Source organism: Lutra lutra, chromosome 3 (assembly GCF_902655055.1).
Source record: "Lutra lutra chromosome 3, mLutLut1.2, whole genome shotgun sequence".
NCBI classification, from domain to species: Eukaryota; Metazoa; Chordata; class Mammalia; order Carnivora; family Mustelidae; genus Lutra; species Lutra lutra.
The window spans coordinates 17,162,764-17,177,501 of NC_062280.1; the positions used below are offsets into that span (position 1 = coordinate 17,162,764).

The 14,738-nt window shown below is 37.8% G+C and overlaps 1 protein-coding gene across 4 annotated transcripts in view; it reads left to right on the plus strand.

Annotated features, from left to right (window-relative positions):
- The window catches only part of PARD3B (par-3 family cell polarity regulator beta), a 1,059,813-nt gene that overhangs the window by 885,535 nt on the left and 159,540 nt on the right, over positions 1 to 14,738 (plus strand). For all 4 annotated transcript variants that reach the window (XM_047720837.1, XM_047720838.1, XM_047720840.1 and 1 more), the window contains one exon: positions 13,402 to 13,701. In XM_047720837.1, the coding sequence (XP_047576793.1) occupies positions 13,402 to 13,701 (300 nt within the window). The remainder of the gene's footprint in view (positions 1 to 13,401; positions 13,702 to 14,738) is intronic.

A 14,738-nucleotide genomic window follows, 5' to 3' on the forward strand; every position in this document is an offset into this window, starting at 1 on the left:
CTCCTCCATCTTGATTCCTCCCTCCTTTGTTTGTTTGTGGTTTTTTTGTTTTTGTTTTTGTTCTTTTTTTTTTTTTGAAAGATGTATTTCCTGGGCCACCTGGATGGCTCAGTTGTTAAGCATCTGCCTCCAGCTCAGGTCAAGAGCCTGGGGTCCTGGGATTGAGCCCCACATCAGGCTGGGCTTCCTTCTTGGCGTGCCTGCTTCTCCCTCTCCCTCTGCCTCCTGCTCCCTCTCTCTCTGCCTGCTGCTCCCCCTGCTGTGCTCAGTCTCTCTCTCTGTCAAATAAATAAAACATTTTTAAAGAAGAAAGAAAGAAAAGATATATTTCCTAACTCTATCCATAGAAAAGTCATGGAAGCAATGATAATCCAATGGCAGTAAACTTTCTAGAGGCCAGGTTATGCTCTGACTATCACTTCCCACTAGACAGAAGAGTTCCTGGGTGAAATGGCTGCTACCAAGATAGGAACAAGGGATACTCAACGTGAAGCTGAGGCAACTTTGTCAAAAAGCAAAGAAGCTATCAAAGACAATTAGGTCAAGTCAGAAGAATAAAGGAGCCAACATAAAGCAGTTTCCAGTGACTATGCAACAGTGCATGCAAGAAAAAGAGTGAAGAATACAATTGATTGAAAACCCAAGTGTATGTATATATATATACATATATATATATATGTATATATATATATATATTTAATATGAGTTCATTGGGTGCCTGAGTGGCTCACTTGGTTAAGTGTTTGACTCAATTTTGGCTCAGCTCATGTTCTCAGGTTCATGAGATCAGGCCCCAGATCAAGCTCCACACTGATCATGGAGCCAGCTTTGGATTCTCTCCCCCTCTGCCCCACCCCTCCCCCTCTCTCATAAATAAATAAATAAATAAATAAATAAATAAGGCTGGGGATGGACATTGGGGAGGGTATGTGATATGGTGGGTGCTATGAATTGTATAAGATTAATCAATCACAGACATGTACCCCTGAAACAAATAATACATTATATGTTAATTTTTAAAATTTAAAAAATAATTAAATATATGGTAGGTTCATAATGATATTCACAACCCTTTGTTTTCCCCTAAAAAAACATCTAATAAATCATTGGTCACCACTGGAATTACTAGGACACTAACTCCTTACTCTGAAAAATCAGCAATTAAAACGAATTAAGCATTTATTCTGCCTTCCCTATACTGTGTAACTTTGGGTAATCAAACTTCAATATAAGGTCACATTTACATGCTCCTGGTGGACATACCTTTTTGGGGGATCAACAGTCAACCCACCACAATGTTCTTTCCCACCAAAAGTTGAACCTGAAACTAAGTCTCCAGGGACACTGTCCAATACAATAGCCACAGTCACATGTATTATTTATATTTAAATTAATTGAAATTAAAAATGTGTACTTTCATCACCTTAGCCACATTTTGAGTGCTCAGTGGCCACATGTAGCTGCTGTGTTAAGCGGCACACATGTAGAACATTTCCATCATCGCAGGAAGACCTACTGGGCATTGCTGCTGTGGACCTACTTTTCATTAGCAGGAAATTCAGAAATGGAGGAATAAGTTAAATCACACCACAAAGAAGCCAAAAAATCCAGCATGTGGGACCACCTACAAGACAGCTGGGGCTGGGTTTCTGCAACAATTCAGGGGCATGGAACAATTAAAAAGCGAAAAAGAAAAACGAGTACAGTTCTTCTTTTTTTTTTTTTTTTTAAAGATTTTACTTATTTATTTGACAGAGAGATCACAAGCAGGCAGAGAGGCAGGCAGAGAGAGAGGAGGAAGCAGGCTCCCTGCCGAGCAGAGAGCCCGATGCGGGGCTCGATCCCAGGACCCTGAGATCATGACCTGAGCCGAAGGCAGCGGCTGAACCCACTGAGCCACCCAGGCGCCCCACGAGTACAGTTCTTGACAGGAAATGAGACTTAAGAGACATCACCAAATGTAACGTGTGGGGAGTTTTTGGAGCCCGATCCAAATAGATCCACTGAAAGAGGCACGTTTTAGGCATGTGGGGAGATTAGTTTATGAACTAAGTATTTAGATGACATTAAGGAAGATTGTTAATTTTTAAGTGACTAATGGCATTGTTGTTATATAATGTTCATGATTTTTTGTGATATGTATTCTGAAGTAGATAGAGAATAAATGACTAGGATTTGCTTTCAAAATGCTTCGCAGAAAAAATTTTTAAAGAAAAATTAGATGAAAACAGTGGCAACATCTTTAATTATTGAACACAGAACCAGATAATAGGTATAGGGAGGTTCATTGCACTACATTCTGTACTTTGGGACATCTGAAAGCTTTCGCTATATAATTTTTTTTAACATGATCATGTTTACAATATTTGTAAACATCATATTGAACTCAGGCACCTGGTTGGAATTCAAGAATCCAATTCCTGCTGCTTAACACATACATGGTCTCTAAGAAAACACCTAACCCTTCTGAACATCCACTTCCTCATCTCTAAAATTGGGACTTGTGTGCCTCAAGAGAAATGAGTTCTGTCATTGTGGGAAAATTCATCACAAATACTACCCGTGTCTGTTCTTCCTGCCAGATAGATGAAACACTGGGTAGGAAGGGCTCTTGTGTGTAGGACAAGTTCCCTGATTTGGAGTTGGAAGGGTATCTTCATTACAGGATTTTTTTTAAAGATTTTATTTATTTATTTGACAGAGAGATCACCAGTAGGCAGAGAGAGAGAGAAGCAGGCTCCCTGCTGAGCAGAGAGCCTGATGCAGGGCTCTATCCCAGCACCCTGAGATCATGACCTGAGTTGAAGGCAGAGGCTTAACCCACTGAGCCACCCAGGCACCCCCAGGATTTTTTTTAAATTCAGCTTTATTTTTAGCTTTTAGATCCAACCAGTTCTTACCGAGTCCACAGCTACACCTTCACCCATGCCCCTGTGTCTTCCCTGGGTTATTCTGATAGCCTGCAACTTGTCTTCATGGCTGTTTTCTTGACCAGCACCCCACCACCTTCCCAGTTACAGCACTCAAAAAGATTCCTTTAGCGTGCAAGTCAGACAGACCATATTGCTTCAATGCTTAAAACCTCCCATTGGCTTTCCACCTCGCTGAGAGTAAAAACCGAAATCTTTAGCTTGGACCTCAAGGCCCTACATGAGCTAGGCCCTAATTTCCTCTCTGGTGCTCTGACTTCTCACTCCCTCACACTGGCCTCCTTGCTGTTTTTGGCACTTAACCTGCCTCAGGGCCTTTGTACTTGCTATCCCCGCTTCCTGAAATATACTTCCACAATTATCTACAAACATTTTATCCTCCTCCTCAAGCCTTTAACTAATATTCCCACATAGTACCTTACCGCATACTTAGAAGCATAACCCTCCCACTCTACCTCCAACACTCCTAGCACCTTTGCCTGTTCTTTTTCCCTCTATTGCACATACTGCCATCTGACACTGTTTTTTATTTTACCTAGTTAATTTGCTGTCTGTTTCTGCCTCCCCTGGCTAGAGTATAAATTCTACAAAGACAAGGATTTCTATGTACTGCTCAATCTCAGCATCAAGATCAAAACCTTAAACATGTAGGTGCCCAAAAAATCTTTATTGAATATGAATACAGCAACTTGTAATAGACTTAAAACAAGTTGTCTGGTCTTTAGAGGATGTGTTTATGGATCAATAAGAATAATATGTACTTATCAAAATCAATAGCTTCCTTATAAATTGGTACTTCAGGAGTGTTCAAATTGCTTGAAAAGAGGATGTATTTCCTTAAGCAATTAAAATATTTTCCCAGCAATTACACCCATTGTCTTAACTTGTTATGATAACAATTACTTTTAGGTAATGCATTTTAAAAAGGAAAGAATAATATGTGAATTGCTTGCTCCCAATTTGTTAGATTCTATCATGTGTATTTTAAAAGGTATAAACAACGTCATTGGCATTCTTTGCTTTTATTTTTGTTTTCTGTTTTAAGTTTTAGTTTAAATTGAAGCATAGTTTGCATACAGTGAAATATTTAGGTCTCATATAAACAGAAGAATATGTTCTACTTTGGTGAATGTGTATCAAGATACAGAATATTTCTATCACCCAAGAATGTTTCCCATTCTCATCCCCCTGCCTTTTCCTGTTTAGTACACCCTCCAGTCCAGGAAGTAACTGATCTGATTTCTATCACCACAGGATTGTTTTGCCTGATCTAGAATTTCTTATAATTTGAATCATGTAGTAAGTGTGTGTGTGTGTATGTGTGTTCAGCTTCTCTCACTGAGCACGGTAATTTTGAGATTCACCCCTGTTGTTATTTCAGTAGCTGATTTGTTTATCATTGTTGCTGATTTATATTCTGTTGTATGAATATACCGTTGTTTGGTTATCCATTCTCCTGCTGATGGACATCTTATTTCCATTTCTTGTTATGATGAATAAGGCTACTACCAAACATTCTTCAAGGACTTTTGTGGGTCTCTGTTGTTGTTTCTCTTGTGTAAGTATCTGAGAGGTGAATTGTTAGGTCATAGGTTTAGTGCATGTCTAGTTTGATAAGGAGCTCCCAGCCCTCTTCCCAAAGGGATCATGTTGTTTCATAATTCAGCAGCAGTACCTGAAAGTTCTGGAAGCTCCCATCTTCTCCAATATTTGGTGTTGTCATTCTTTTTCATTTTGATAAGGGCATCTCATTATGGTTTTAATTTGCATTTCCCTGATGACTTATAATGTTCAGAATGTTTTTATTTGCTTATTGGGCATTTCTAGCTCTTCCTTTGTAAAGTATCTGTTTAAATATTTTGCCCCGTTCTAACTGGGTCATTTTTCTTTTCATTGGTAAGTTGCAAGGATTTTTTTTTTTTTTTAGTATTTTTCATATAAAGCCTTCATTAGACATGTGTTATAAATGTTTTCTCTCATTTGCCTGTCGTTTTCTTGATCCTTTTTTTTTTTTAAAGATTTTATTTATTTATCTGACAGAGAGAGATCACAAGCAGGCAGAGAGGCAGGCAGAGAGAGGAGGAAGCAGGCTCCCTGCTGAGCAGAGAGCCCAATGCGGGGCTCGTTCCCAGGATCCTGAGATCATGACCTGAGCCGAAGGCAGCGGCTTAACCCACTGAGCCACCCAGGTGCCCCTCTTGATCCTTTTTAATGAGATCTTAATTTTGGTGATGTTCCACTTACTCATTTTTTCTTTAATGATCCCTGTGTTCCTTGTCCTCTCTAGGAACTATTTGCCTAACCCAAGGCTAAAGATATTCTCCTTTATTTTGTTCTAGTAGCTTTATTGTTGTAGACTTTTTGTTCAGGCCTGTCTTCCATCTCGAATTGATTTTTTGTTATGGTATAATGTAAGAACCAAAGTTCTTGTTTCCCTTGTGGATTTCCCTTATGTACTTTCCAGCACCACTTGTTGAAGAGATTCTCCCTTCTAAATAAAAATATCTTGGTATACTTGTTATAAATCACTTCACCAAATATGTGTGGATATATTACTGGACTATGTCTTCTATTCCATTCATCTACTTGTCTAGTCTTTGCCTTGATTACTGAAGATTTATAGTAAATCTTAAAGCCAGTAGATTAAATCTTCCAACTTTATTCCTATTTTTCAAAATTATTTTGGCTATTCTTTGTCCTTCACTTTCTAAATCAATTTTAAAATCACATTGCTAATTTTGGCAAAATAAACCTGAGTTGAGTTTGATTGAAATGACATTGATCTGTCCATTTGAATGAATTGACTTTTTGCAATATTGACTTTTCTGATCCATGAGCAAGATAGAATTCTCCATTTATTTAGATCTTTAACTTCTCTCAGGAGTATTTTATTGTCTTCAGGTAGAGGATGTGTACATCTTTTGTTAAATTTATCTTTTTTAAGTTTGTAATGTACTTAAATCCCATTTTAAATGGTATCATTCTCTTGATTTTGTTGTCTCACCATTCACTACTAGCACATAGAAATACAATTGACTTTTCTATATGCAACTTGTATCCTGCAACATTAATAATAAAAACTATAATTCAAGAATATTGCCCCGATCAAACAAATATACTTAATTTGTGTTTCATAAGTGTTATCAACCCAGAATGATTTTCTAAGTAAGATTACTAGACTTTAAATAAAAGAATTTAGTGAGGTAAGTGAAAAAAGTTACTGTAAGTAATTTATAAGAGAAATAAAATTAAATTATCGTCCAGCTTTTCAACAGCAACATTTTATCATAAGAAAATGGTGTCATGAGTGCCTGGGTGCAATGAGTGCCTGATCAAGGTCCACATTGGGCTCTCCGCTCAGCAGGGAGCCTTCTTCCCCCCTCTCTCTCTTTGCCTGCCTCTCTGCCTACTTGTGATCTCTCTTTCTGTCAAATAAATAAATTTAATTTAATTTAAAAAAATGGTGTCACATATTTTAAATACCCAAGAGGAAAAGTGGGTAATTTTATATTCAGCAAAAGTGGCTGTCAAGTATAAAAGGCAAGTGAAGAAACACTGTCCCATGAATTCTTCCTGAGGAATCTAGTAGATATTCAATGTTGTTAGGAGTGTTGGTCTTTATTAAATATATATTTATTGTATTTTAGTATATTAAATATATAGTTACTTAAAGTGCTCAGATTAAATGAGAGTTGAAGGGAATTCTAGCATGTAGCTACTTTATGCTTTAACAATATAGGTGTAATATAATTACAAAAATGGAGGGATGAAGGAAGAAAATATGAAAAGAGTATTTTATAATCATTTTATGAGTGATAATATTTGGTATTGTTATTCTGAAGCTGTTTTCTATGTCATACAGTGTAGAGCAAGTTGTAATCATAAGATACTCAGTTCTAGCATTCCCTGTGTCTTGAGGAGCAGGATTCTTTTTTTTTTTTTTTTTAATTTTATTTATTTGACAGAGATCACAAGTAAGCAGAGAGGCAGGCAGAGAGAGGAGGAAGCAGGCTTCCCGGTGAGCGGAAAGCCCAATGCGGGGCTCGATCCCAGGACCCTGAGATCATGACCTGAGCCGAAGGCAGAGGCTTTAACCCACTGAGCCACCCAGGCGCCCCAGAGGAGCAGGATTCTTAATGTGGAAGAAAGGAGATGCATATATATTATAGAAATATAGATGTGGTTGTGATGGAGAGACACCCCCACCCTGGAGACTTTCTGGGATTTCCTGCGAAGGTCTATTTCTTGACCTCAGTGATAGTGACAGACATGTTTGCTTTATAGCCACTCTTGGACCCATAGATTTGTTTTGCATGAGTTTCTATCTTTGTTTCATTTTATAATGAAAGGGTAAACAAGAAAATGAAAAAAGGTACAACAAAATTTTCAATATTAAATTCGTCTTACATAAACCTTTCAAAAGGCTGCCACTAAATTTACTAAATGTGATCCTTTTGTGGGGGAGCTTTAGGCAGATGACTCAAACCATTCTGGTCTGCCACATCAGACTTGCACCCTAACATGAAGTAAATCCTATGCCCCTTTGCTTGTGTCCCTCCTTCTGACTGGAGTGCCTCATACCATTTCTACATCTCTTCCATCCTCTTGGAACAAGGTGGACAAGTTACTTCAAAACCCAGTTCATGTGGCACCACCTGCATGATTCTTCCTCAACAGCTCTAAGCTGAATTGACTCTGACCCTTTGTACAGGTAGTATCTTTGTCTTCCCACTGAATTGTAGTTACATGTTATAGCTCCCTGATAATGAGTCAGGAACTGAAAATTTTTCTTTATTTCTACTATACAATATAATATCAGTATGAGTGAATAAATCAGTTAGCCAGAATTAACAGAAAGAAAACTCACATGACCCTCAAGGAGTTTGCAGTCTAGCAGAGACATTCAAGACCTTCAAGACCTTCAAGCAGAATGTCTTGAAATAAGTGAAAAATGTTTTCATTTGTTATATAAAGTAATATATAACAATTACAGATTAATAGAGAATTTACTGAATACACAGGTTGAAGAAGAGAATTGTTGAGATCAATATGGAGCTCTAAAAGAGTTTAAAATGCATTTTAAATGAGCAAAGTTAAATCTTTATTCTCGAAAAACAAGTCAGATATTTGATAAATGGAAAATGGGTACTCTAGGCAAAAGCAGTCATTTTGAAAGGGACAAAACAAATGTTCAATGAACAGCAATTTGAGGAAAATTGCCATAACTGAGTCAATAATGGAATCGTGAAAAATCAGATTTCCAAGACAAAGCCTGCCTCTTATTGCCTGCTTACATTTTTTTTTAAGTTTTGATTTACCATAACAGTCAATATGTAGTTTAAGGGACTTTTTATATTTTTGAAATTTTAAAAATTATCCTAAAAATATATGATATAAAAATTCAGATAGTGTACCTCTAATTCCACTTTCAAGAGGTGATCACCATTATGAATTTTTTTGTATCCATCCAGACATTTTCTATGCATATGCAAGAATATGTAATACATCATGCAAATATCTATATGTATCTTGGCCCGTATGTGTATCTTACTTCCTTTTAGAATGGGAATAAGATGACTGTATTTTTAGCTGCACCATACATCTTTCCTAGTCTCCTATTACTGCACACTTAGGCTTTTCTGCATTTTTTTCACTATTTCAATATCATCTAGTATGTTTTCCTTTTTTATCATATCTGGGATTCTTTAGTTATAATAAAGACATTTATTCCATTTTCATTTGTTGTCATGAAAGATAAATGTGGTCATCTGATTTTATGTTACTTTTTTGCTGCTTCTGCTTTCTATCTTTTTTAAACTTATTTATTTGAGAGAAAGAGAAATAGAGTAGGGTAAGGGGCAAAGGGAGAGTGAGAGAGAGAATCCCAAGCAGACTCCCCACTGAGCATGGAGCCTGAGACAGGGCTCGATCTCACAACCCTGAGATCATGATCTGAACCAAAATCCAGCTTAACCAACCAAAATCCAGCCACCCAGGCACCCCCTGTTTTCTATTTTCTGTATGGTTGGAGTTTTATTTCATACATTTCTCTTCTGATAATTTGTTGTTTTAGTTACTTTTTGTAGTAATATTTAACATACTGTACCCTCTCTTTCCTGATTTATCAATTTTCAATAGTCACTACCGATGCCTGCTCTAAAAAGTGAGGAAATGAGTACAACTGAATATAAACGCTTTCCCCTACACATCCTTATTGGTTTCTGATTTTCACTAATGATTATTTTTTTTATATTGTCAGAGTTTATCATACTTATATTTTTCCATAATTATGTTGCTACAAATGTTTAACCTTTAACCCAAGGTTAAGGTACCTCTCACCTTCACACCAGTCATTCCACAAATGATCAAGTTGAATTGATCAAGTTGAATATCAAGTTGAATTCTTCATTTTGATTCCATTTTTGGTCGACTACTTTTAATTGTTAAGTAGTTTTTTGCAGTAGGTCAATGAGCTCTATTCCCTTGAAATGTTTGAGAATGTTCTTCTTTGGGCTTTATTTATGTTTGAGGCTAGCCTGAATTTGCCTGAATTTTTAGATGGCTTGATTTTTCTCCTTCTCAAAACAATACTTATGCATACTATGTGCAATAACGCCTAATATTTTTCTCCTTTATTGTATTTAATTTGTCAAACACTTGTTATGAACCATTAAATTAATTTCATGTTATATAGTGTTTAAAAGAATTTTTTTTAAATCTGTGCTAGAGGACATGGAGGATGTAGAGATCTAGGGTCACCAGCAACTTGAATTCCATATGTTCTTTCAAAATATCTTCTTGCCACATCTGCTGGGTGCACACCCCGGGGGCTTGTTTTCCATGGTTTTCCATTTTGGGAGAGCAGATCAAGCTGAAAGAGATCAGCTTGCTTAGTGAAGTCTCTTAGATTATTGGTTTTATTTTGAAGAGTTTGTGTTTGTTTTTCTCTGCTTGGCTAATTCTGCCTTTCAGCTACAAAATAGGTCAGAGCTTCTTTTCTCTTGTCTCCTTTTACTCCCTGAAGTTTCTTCAGCGTAGGAAGAGATATATTTCTCAGAGGAAAGAGCTATTTTCTAGCTCCATTCCTCCTCCAGTCTTAAGTTGGAAACTCACAAGGATTTACCCCACAATTCCAAAGGATCCTAAATTTGCCTTCAAACTATGGTTTTCTAAGTAGAAGTTTATTTTCTGTAATCTTGATCTTACGTTCAGTGAAATGTATACACTGCTAGAGACGTAGGCATGTATCAACTCTTGATGAACTCTCCCTTTTGAGTTGAGCCCAAATTTCATTGCATGGTGTAAGATTTATGGCCATTTTCTAATTCAGTTGGAGATTTAATTTTGTCTTCCCAACTTTTCAACTGTTTGCACATTTAGGGTTTGAGGGGGGAAGTAGAGGAGCCATACTCTTACTCCATCATTTACTATAATCTCTTGTTAGAGATTCTTGATCTGACAGAGATATGATATAAGATTATCCAACAGCCTTTTAAGGTATAGATTAAAGTGGCACAAGGTGACATACCAAAAAGTGTTAGAATCATCTAGGCCAGCATAGTCCAATAGTACTTTCTGCAATGATGGAATTAGTCTATATCTGCATTGTCTGACACACTAGTCACTAGTCATGTGTGGCTATTGAGCATTTAAAATGCAATTTGTGACACTGAGAAGCTGAACTTTACATTTTATTTAACTGTAATTATTCTAATTTAAATGTATACAACATCTTGTGGCTAGTGGCCACCATATTGGACAATGCACAGCTAGGTAATATAAAGCCTGAATACCAGAGTTTGTCTAAAGAAATGGAAATAAAAGAGGATATCCAAGAGTTATAATGGTACAAATGAAACAATGTCTTTGTAAGAAAGAGAGAAGAAATAAAAACAATTCAAAAGCACTGTGGCGGGGAGAATGGGGAACCTGGTGGTACTGTCCAATAAAAAAGATGTATTATCAAGAGCTATTTTGAAAAATAGATATTTTTACAGGTTGAGTTCCCAGTGATAAGAAGACCTCAAAGTGGAAAGGACTCTAAACAATTAGATCACACTGAATTGAGGCAGAGAGGTCAGAGCTACCAAAAACAAAAAAATCTATTTCCTTGACATTTCTTTCCGGAGAAAGTTTCTTCTGCCTCCATATACCCCTTTTCAGATTGCCTTGTCCTCCCCCACATGGAGACTCCCTGATATATGGCATAATAATGACTGTTCAGAGAAATTACTATTTCACCTACCGAGTGATTAATATGAAATTAGTTACTGAATTACTCAGTGGTGCAGAGAGGATCAAGGAGAAATTTAGTTTTGTTTTTGCAAGAAAAAAATACAAGATAAAATACCGCTCTGCATCCACGGAGTACTTTTCATCTGAGAATCTTTACATACTCAGCAAGCCTAATTAATGAGAAAACCTCTAAGACAGAGAAGTGATGAGATAAGGAGCACAGATACTGGTGTTCTATTTCTGTGACTTTTAAAAACCAGGCTTGGTGTTTTCTTCTTTCATTAATGCACAAGTGTAGCTTTATGCAGCAGCCACGAGATGTTCATCTTTCTGTTGAATGATTTCTCATGAAGGCATCGCACGGAGGAGGCACAGTAAACCACACAGAAATCCCACCCCCTGACTTTATTGATATCCTGCGTTCTCTTTGCAATGGAAATCCATTCCTATCATCGTAGTGCTGCGAGCCTTCTCTGATAATCCAGTCTGCACTGTCCCTGAAAGGACTGTTTTGTTGCAGAAGAGAACAAGTTATCTTCTTTATAGAAAATTATTCAAAACAAACATCCGCGAATCTAGGACTAACGTGCACTGAAAGGGGACAGGCAGGGCTTCCTGACAGGTACCTTACCGTGTAATCTTCCTTTCATCTTCATTCAGAATCCCTTGGAGATTCAATCTCCTCTTTATAAAAATATAAATTCTTCTAATTACTTATGTGTAGGGTACATGATTTGACTTAGTCAAAGAGGTATGCAGTAATGTATCCTGGCATTTATTTTCATCTGTTGTGACTTGGGGTTAGATGCTGGATTTTTGTCCTGTGTCGTCATCTTCATGTTTTCTTTTTCCCCTTCCCTTCTCTCCCCTTAAAAAATAAACAAACAAACAAACAAACAAAAAAACATTCTGCCAAAAGAGAAAATACCTTGAAAGATGAAGAGGATGGCTTTTAAAGATTTTTACAAAGAATTTGATGTTCTGTAAAATAAAGCTAGCTGCCCTGTGCAAAAACAGCTGTTTTTGCTTAAAGAAGAGAAGGTACCGAGTGAGTTCAATTTTTGTTTTTTTAATTCATCCAGGGTCTCTATAAATGTGTCTAGGCTGGTACAGACCTTTCACTTCTAGCCCACAGCCCTCTTGTATTCTCAGAGCCCAGGATTCCAGCTTGTCCCTTTCCTCTCCTGAGTTCTTCCTCTGGCTGCCTGAATCAGCAGCACCTGGCTTCTCTCACAGTGCGTGCATAATGCACCCTGTTTGCCCAGTGATGTAAGGTTACCTTCTTTCCTCATTAGCACAGAACACCTCCTGACACCATCACATCACCATTGTCCAATGAGATGCCACAGTGACCTTTCCATTTTAACACGTAACTGAGAATTTAGGAGAGCTGATCTAACACTTTCCAGATTAAATGTCAAATTCTTAAAATTCAGATGGATTTGGAATCCACCTAGGTGCATTTTGCTGCTCCCATTCCCAGCAGTCTACACAGTACACTGATTAGCAGTAACATTTTGTAATATCACTTAAGGCTCGCGCGCCGTGGAGTTCTGCCAGTAATGTTTAATTCACTTATATGTGCCAATTCATCTCTGTCAGGAGCCTATTAATTTCTTCACTATTTTACTCTGTCCCCAGCCCCTATATAATGAGACACAATGATCCCCATTTGTGTAACCAAAAAACTTAGAGTCTCTCATAAATTACCTCAGATCCCACTGCTTTCAGTCACCAGAAAGCCTCTGTATTTCTTTTTCATATTTAAATCAATTTTTGCAAGCTCTTTCCTTTAAAAGAATACACTAGAACTCTAGGGTACCAAATAGGGATATCATAGCCAAAGTATGTGATTCTGATGGGCTCTTTAACATGTATCCCTCTCCCAAGGAAGACTTCCATATTATCACAGCACCGATGTACTGTTCCCATGGGGCATATCCCTTTGTAAGAAGGGAACGTTAATGAAAATCAGCCTCTGACTGCAGTCAGCGCAGTCAGCACAGTCATCGGTGGGCAAGGTGTCAAAATATCTATTCCAGTGCTATAAAAGTCAAGACCCCATAACAAATAAAGATCAGAGATATAAAATTAACCACATGGATATTGGGTTAACAGGAGAGTAACAGCTAAGTGACTGACCAGGAGAAATCAACATAGATTCAGGAGAGCCTGTCACTGTATTTCCACATAAAATTCACATATGTCTCTGCTCCCTGTTCTATATTTTTTTCAGGATTGTAGCAAAACACCAGGAGCTAAGGGAAAAGCAGGCAAGAGGTCTTATTGATTATGCTGCTGGTGCAACTGGATCGCTGCATGATATGGACGATGATGAAATGGATCCCAACTATGCCAGAGTGAACCACTTCCGGGAACCGTGTGCATCAAGTGTCTACAGGTCACCATCTCCGCCTCGGGCTGGACCACTGGGTTACCACCGGGAGAGCCGTCCGCTGTCTCCAGAGAGAGACCACTTAGAGGGTCTCTATGCCAAGGTCAACAAACCATATCACCCACTGGTGCCAGCTGAAAGGTAATATAGCTTATTAAAAGACAAATATGGTTTTAATTCAGTAAGTTTCAAGTCATGTCTCCTGCTAAAGCTGATAAAAATATATCCTTACATCTATTAAAACTGAAATGAGATAGTCCTTTTGATAAGAGCTGAGCTTTGACCCACCAGTAAGGTATTAGCCATCAAAAATAAAATGAAATAGCCAGTCCTAAGTTGGCATGAATGAATGGTCGTCACTGAGGTCATGGTGCAACAGAGAACAGTTTTTGAAAGGATATTGTGGCAAAGGACTAATGATGAAAACTTTGAAGGAATATTGTCCTTTCTCCTATGAGTCCTACTGTGAAAGACTTATTCGAGAAAATGTCATGACACTGGGAGGTGAGGAGTCAGAGAATGGTGGCTTCTTTGTAGGTATAATGGAGTTGGAATTAGAGAGAGTGTAGAGGTGCGGAGGACCTTGAATAGCAAGGTTGGGATTTTGTGCTTAAGGAAAATGTGATCCTGTATAGATGTTCATGGATGATCAGAGGTAGAAAAAGAGATAATCTTGGCAATAGGAGTTTGATGAAGTAGAGAAAGATAAGAGGTGACAAGGCCAAGGATCTTTAGGCTTAGCAGCTAAAGAAAAAGATAATAAGACCATCTGTCAGTACAATCGAAGTAGGTAGGGAACAAAATAATTTCAACCCCACCTCCTGCCACAAATAAAATGCCTCATCTCTTGAAAGGCTGATATAAGAGCGTTTTAGTCAATATACCTTGTTAGGTGACCCCTGGAATTACACACGCAAGGAATGAGTTGACTGACCTTGGCTTAATCTGGCCCTAGCTTGAATTCTGAAGGGAAGAGTTGAGGGGGAGGGGTGGCAGGCACAAAGAGCTCTCATTCTAGATGAAAAAAAGACTTGTTTTCCAGATTTCTTTTGGTCCTAACAACTACCCAGTCCCTATTAGTAACCAGCTTTTGTGCGATAGCATGATATATTGCATATGTTTACCGTTTACATTTCCCAAGCTGGGTGATATTATGCACTTTCAATTAGGTTGGGGAG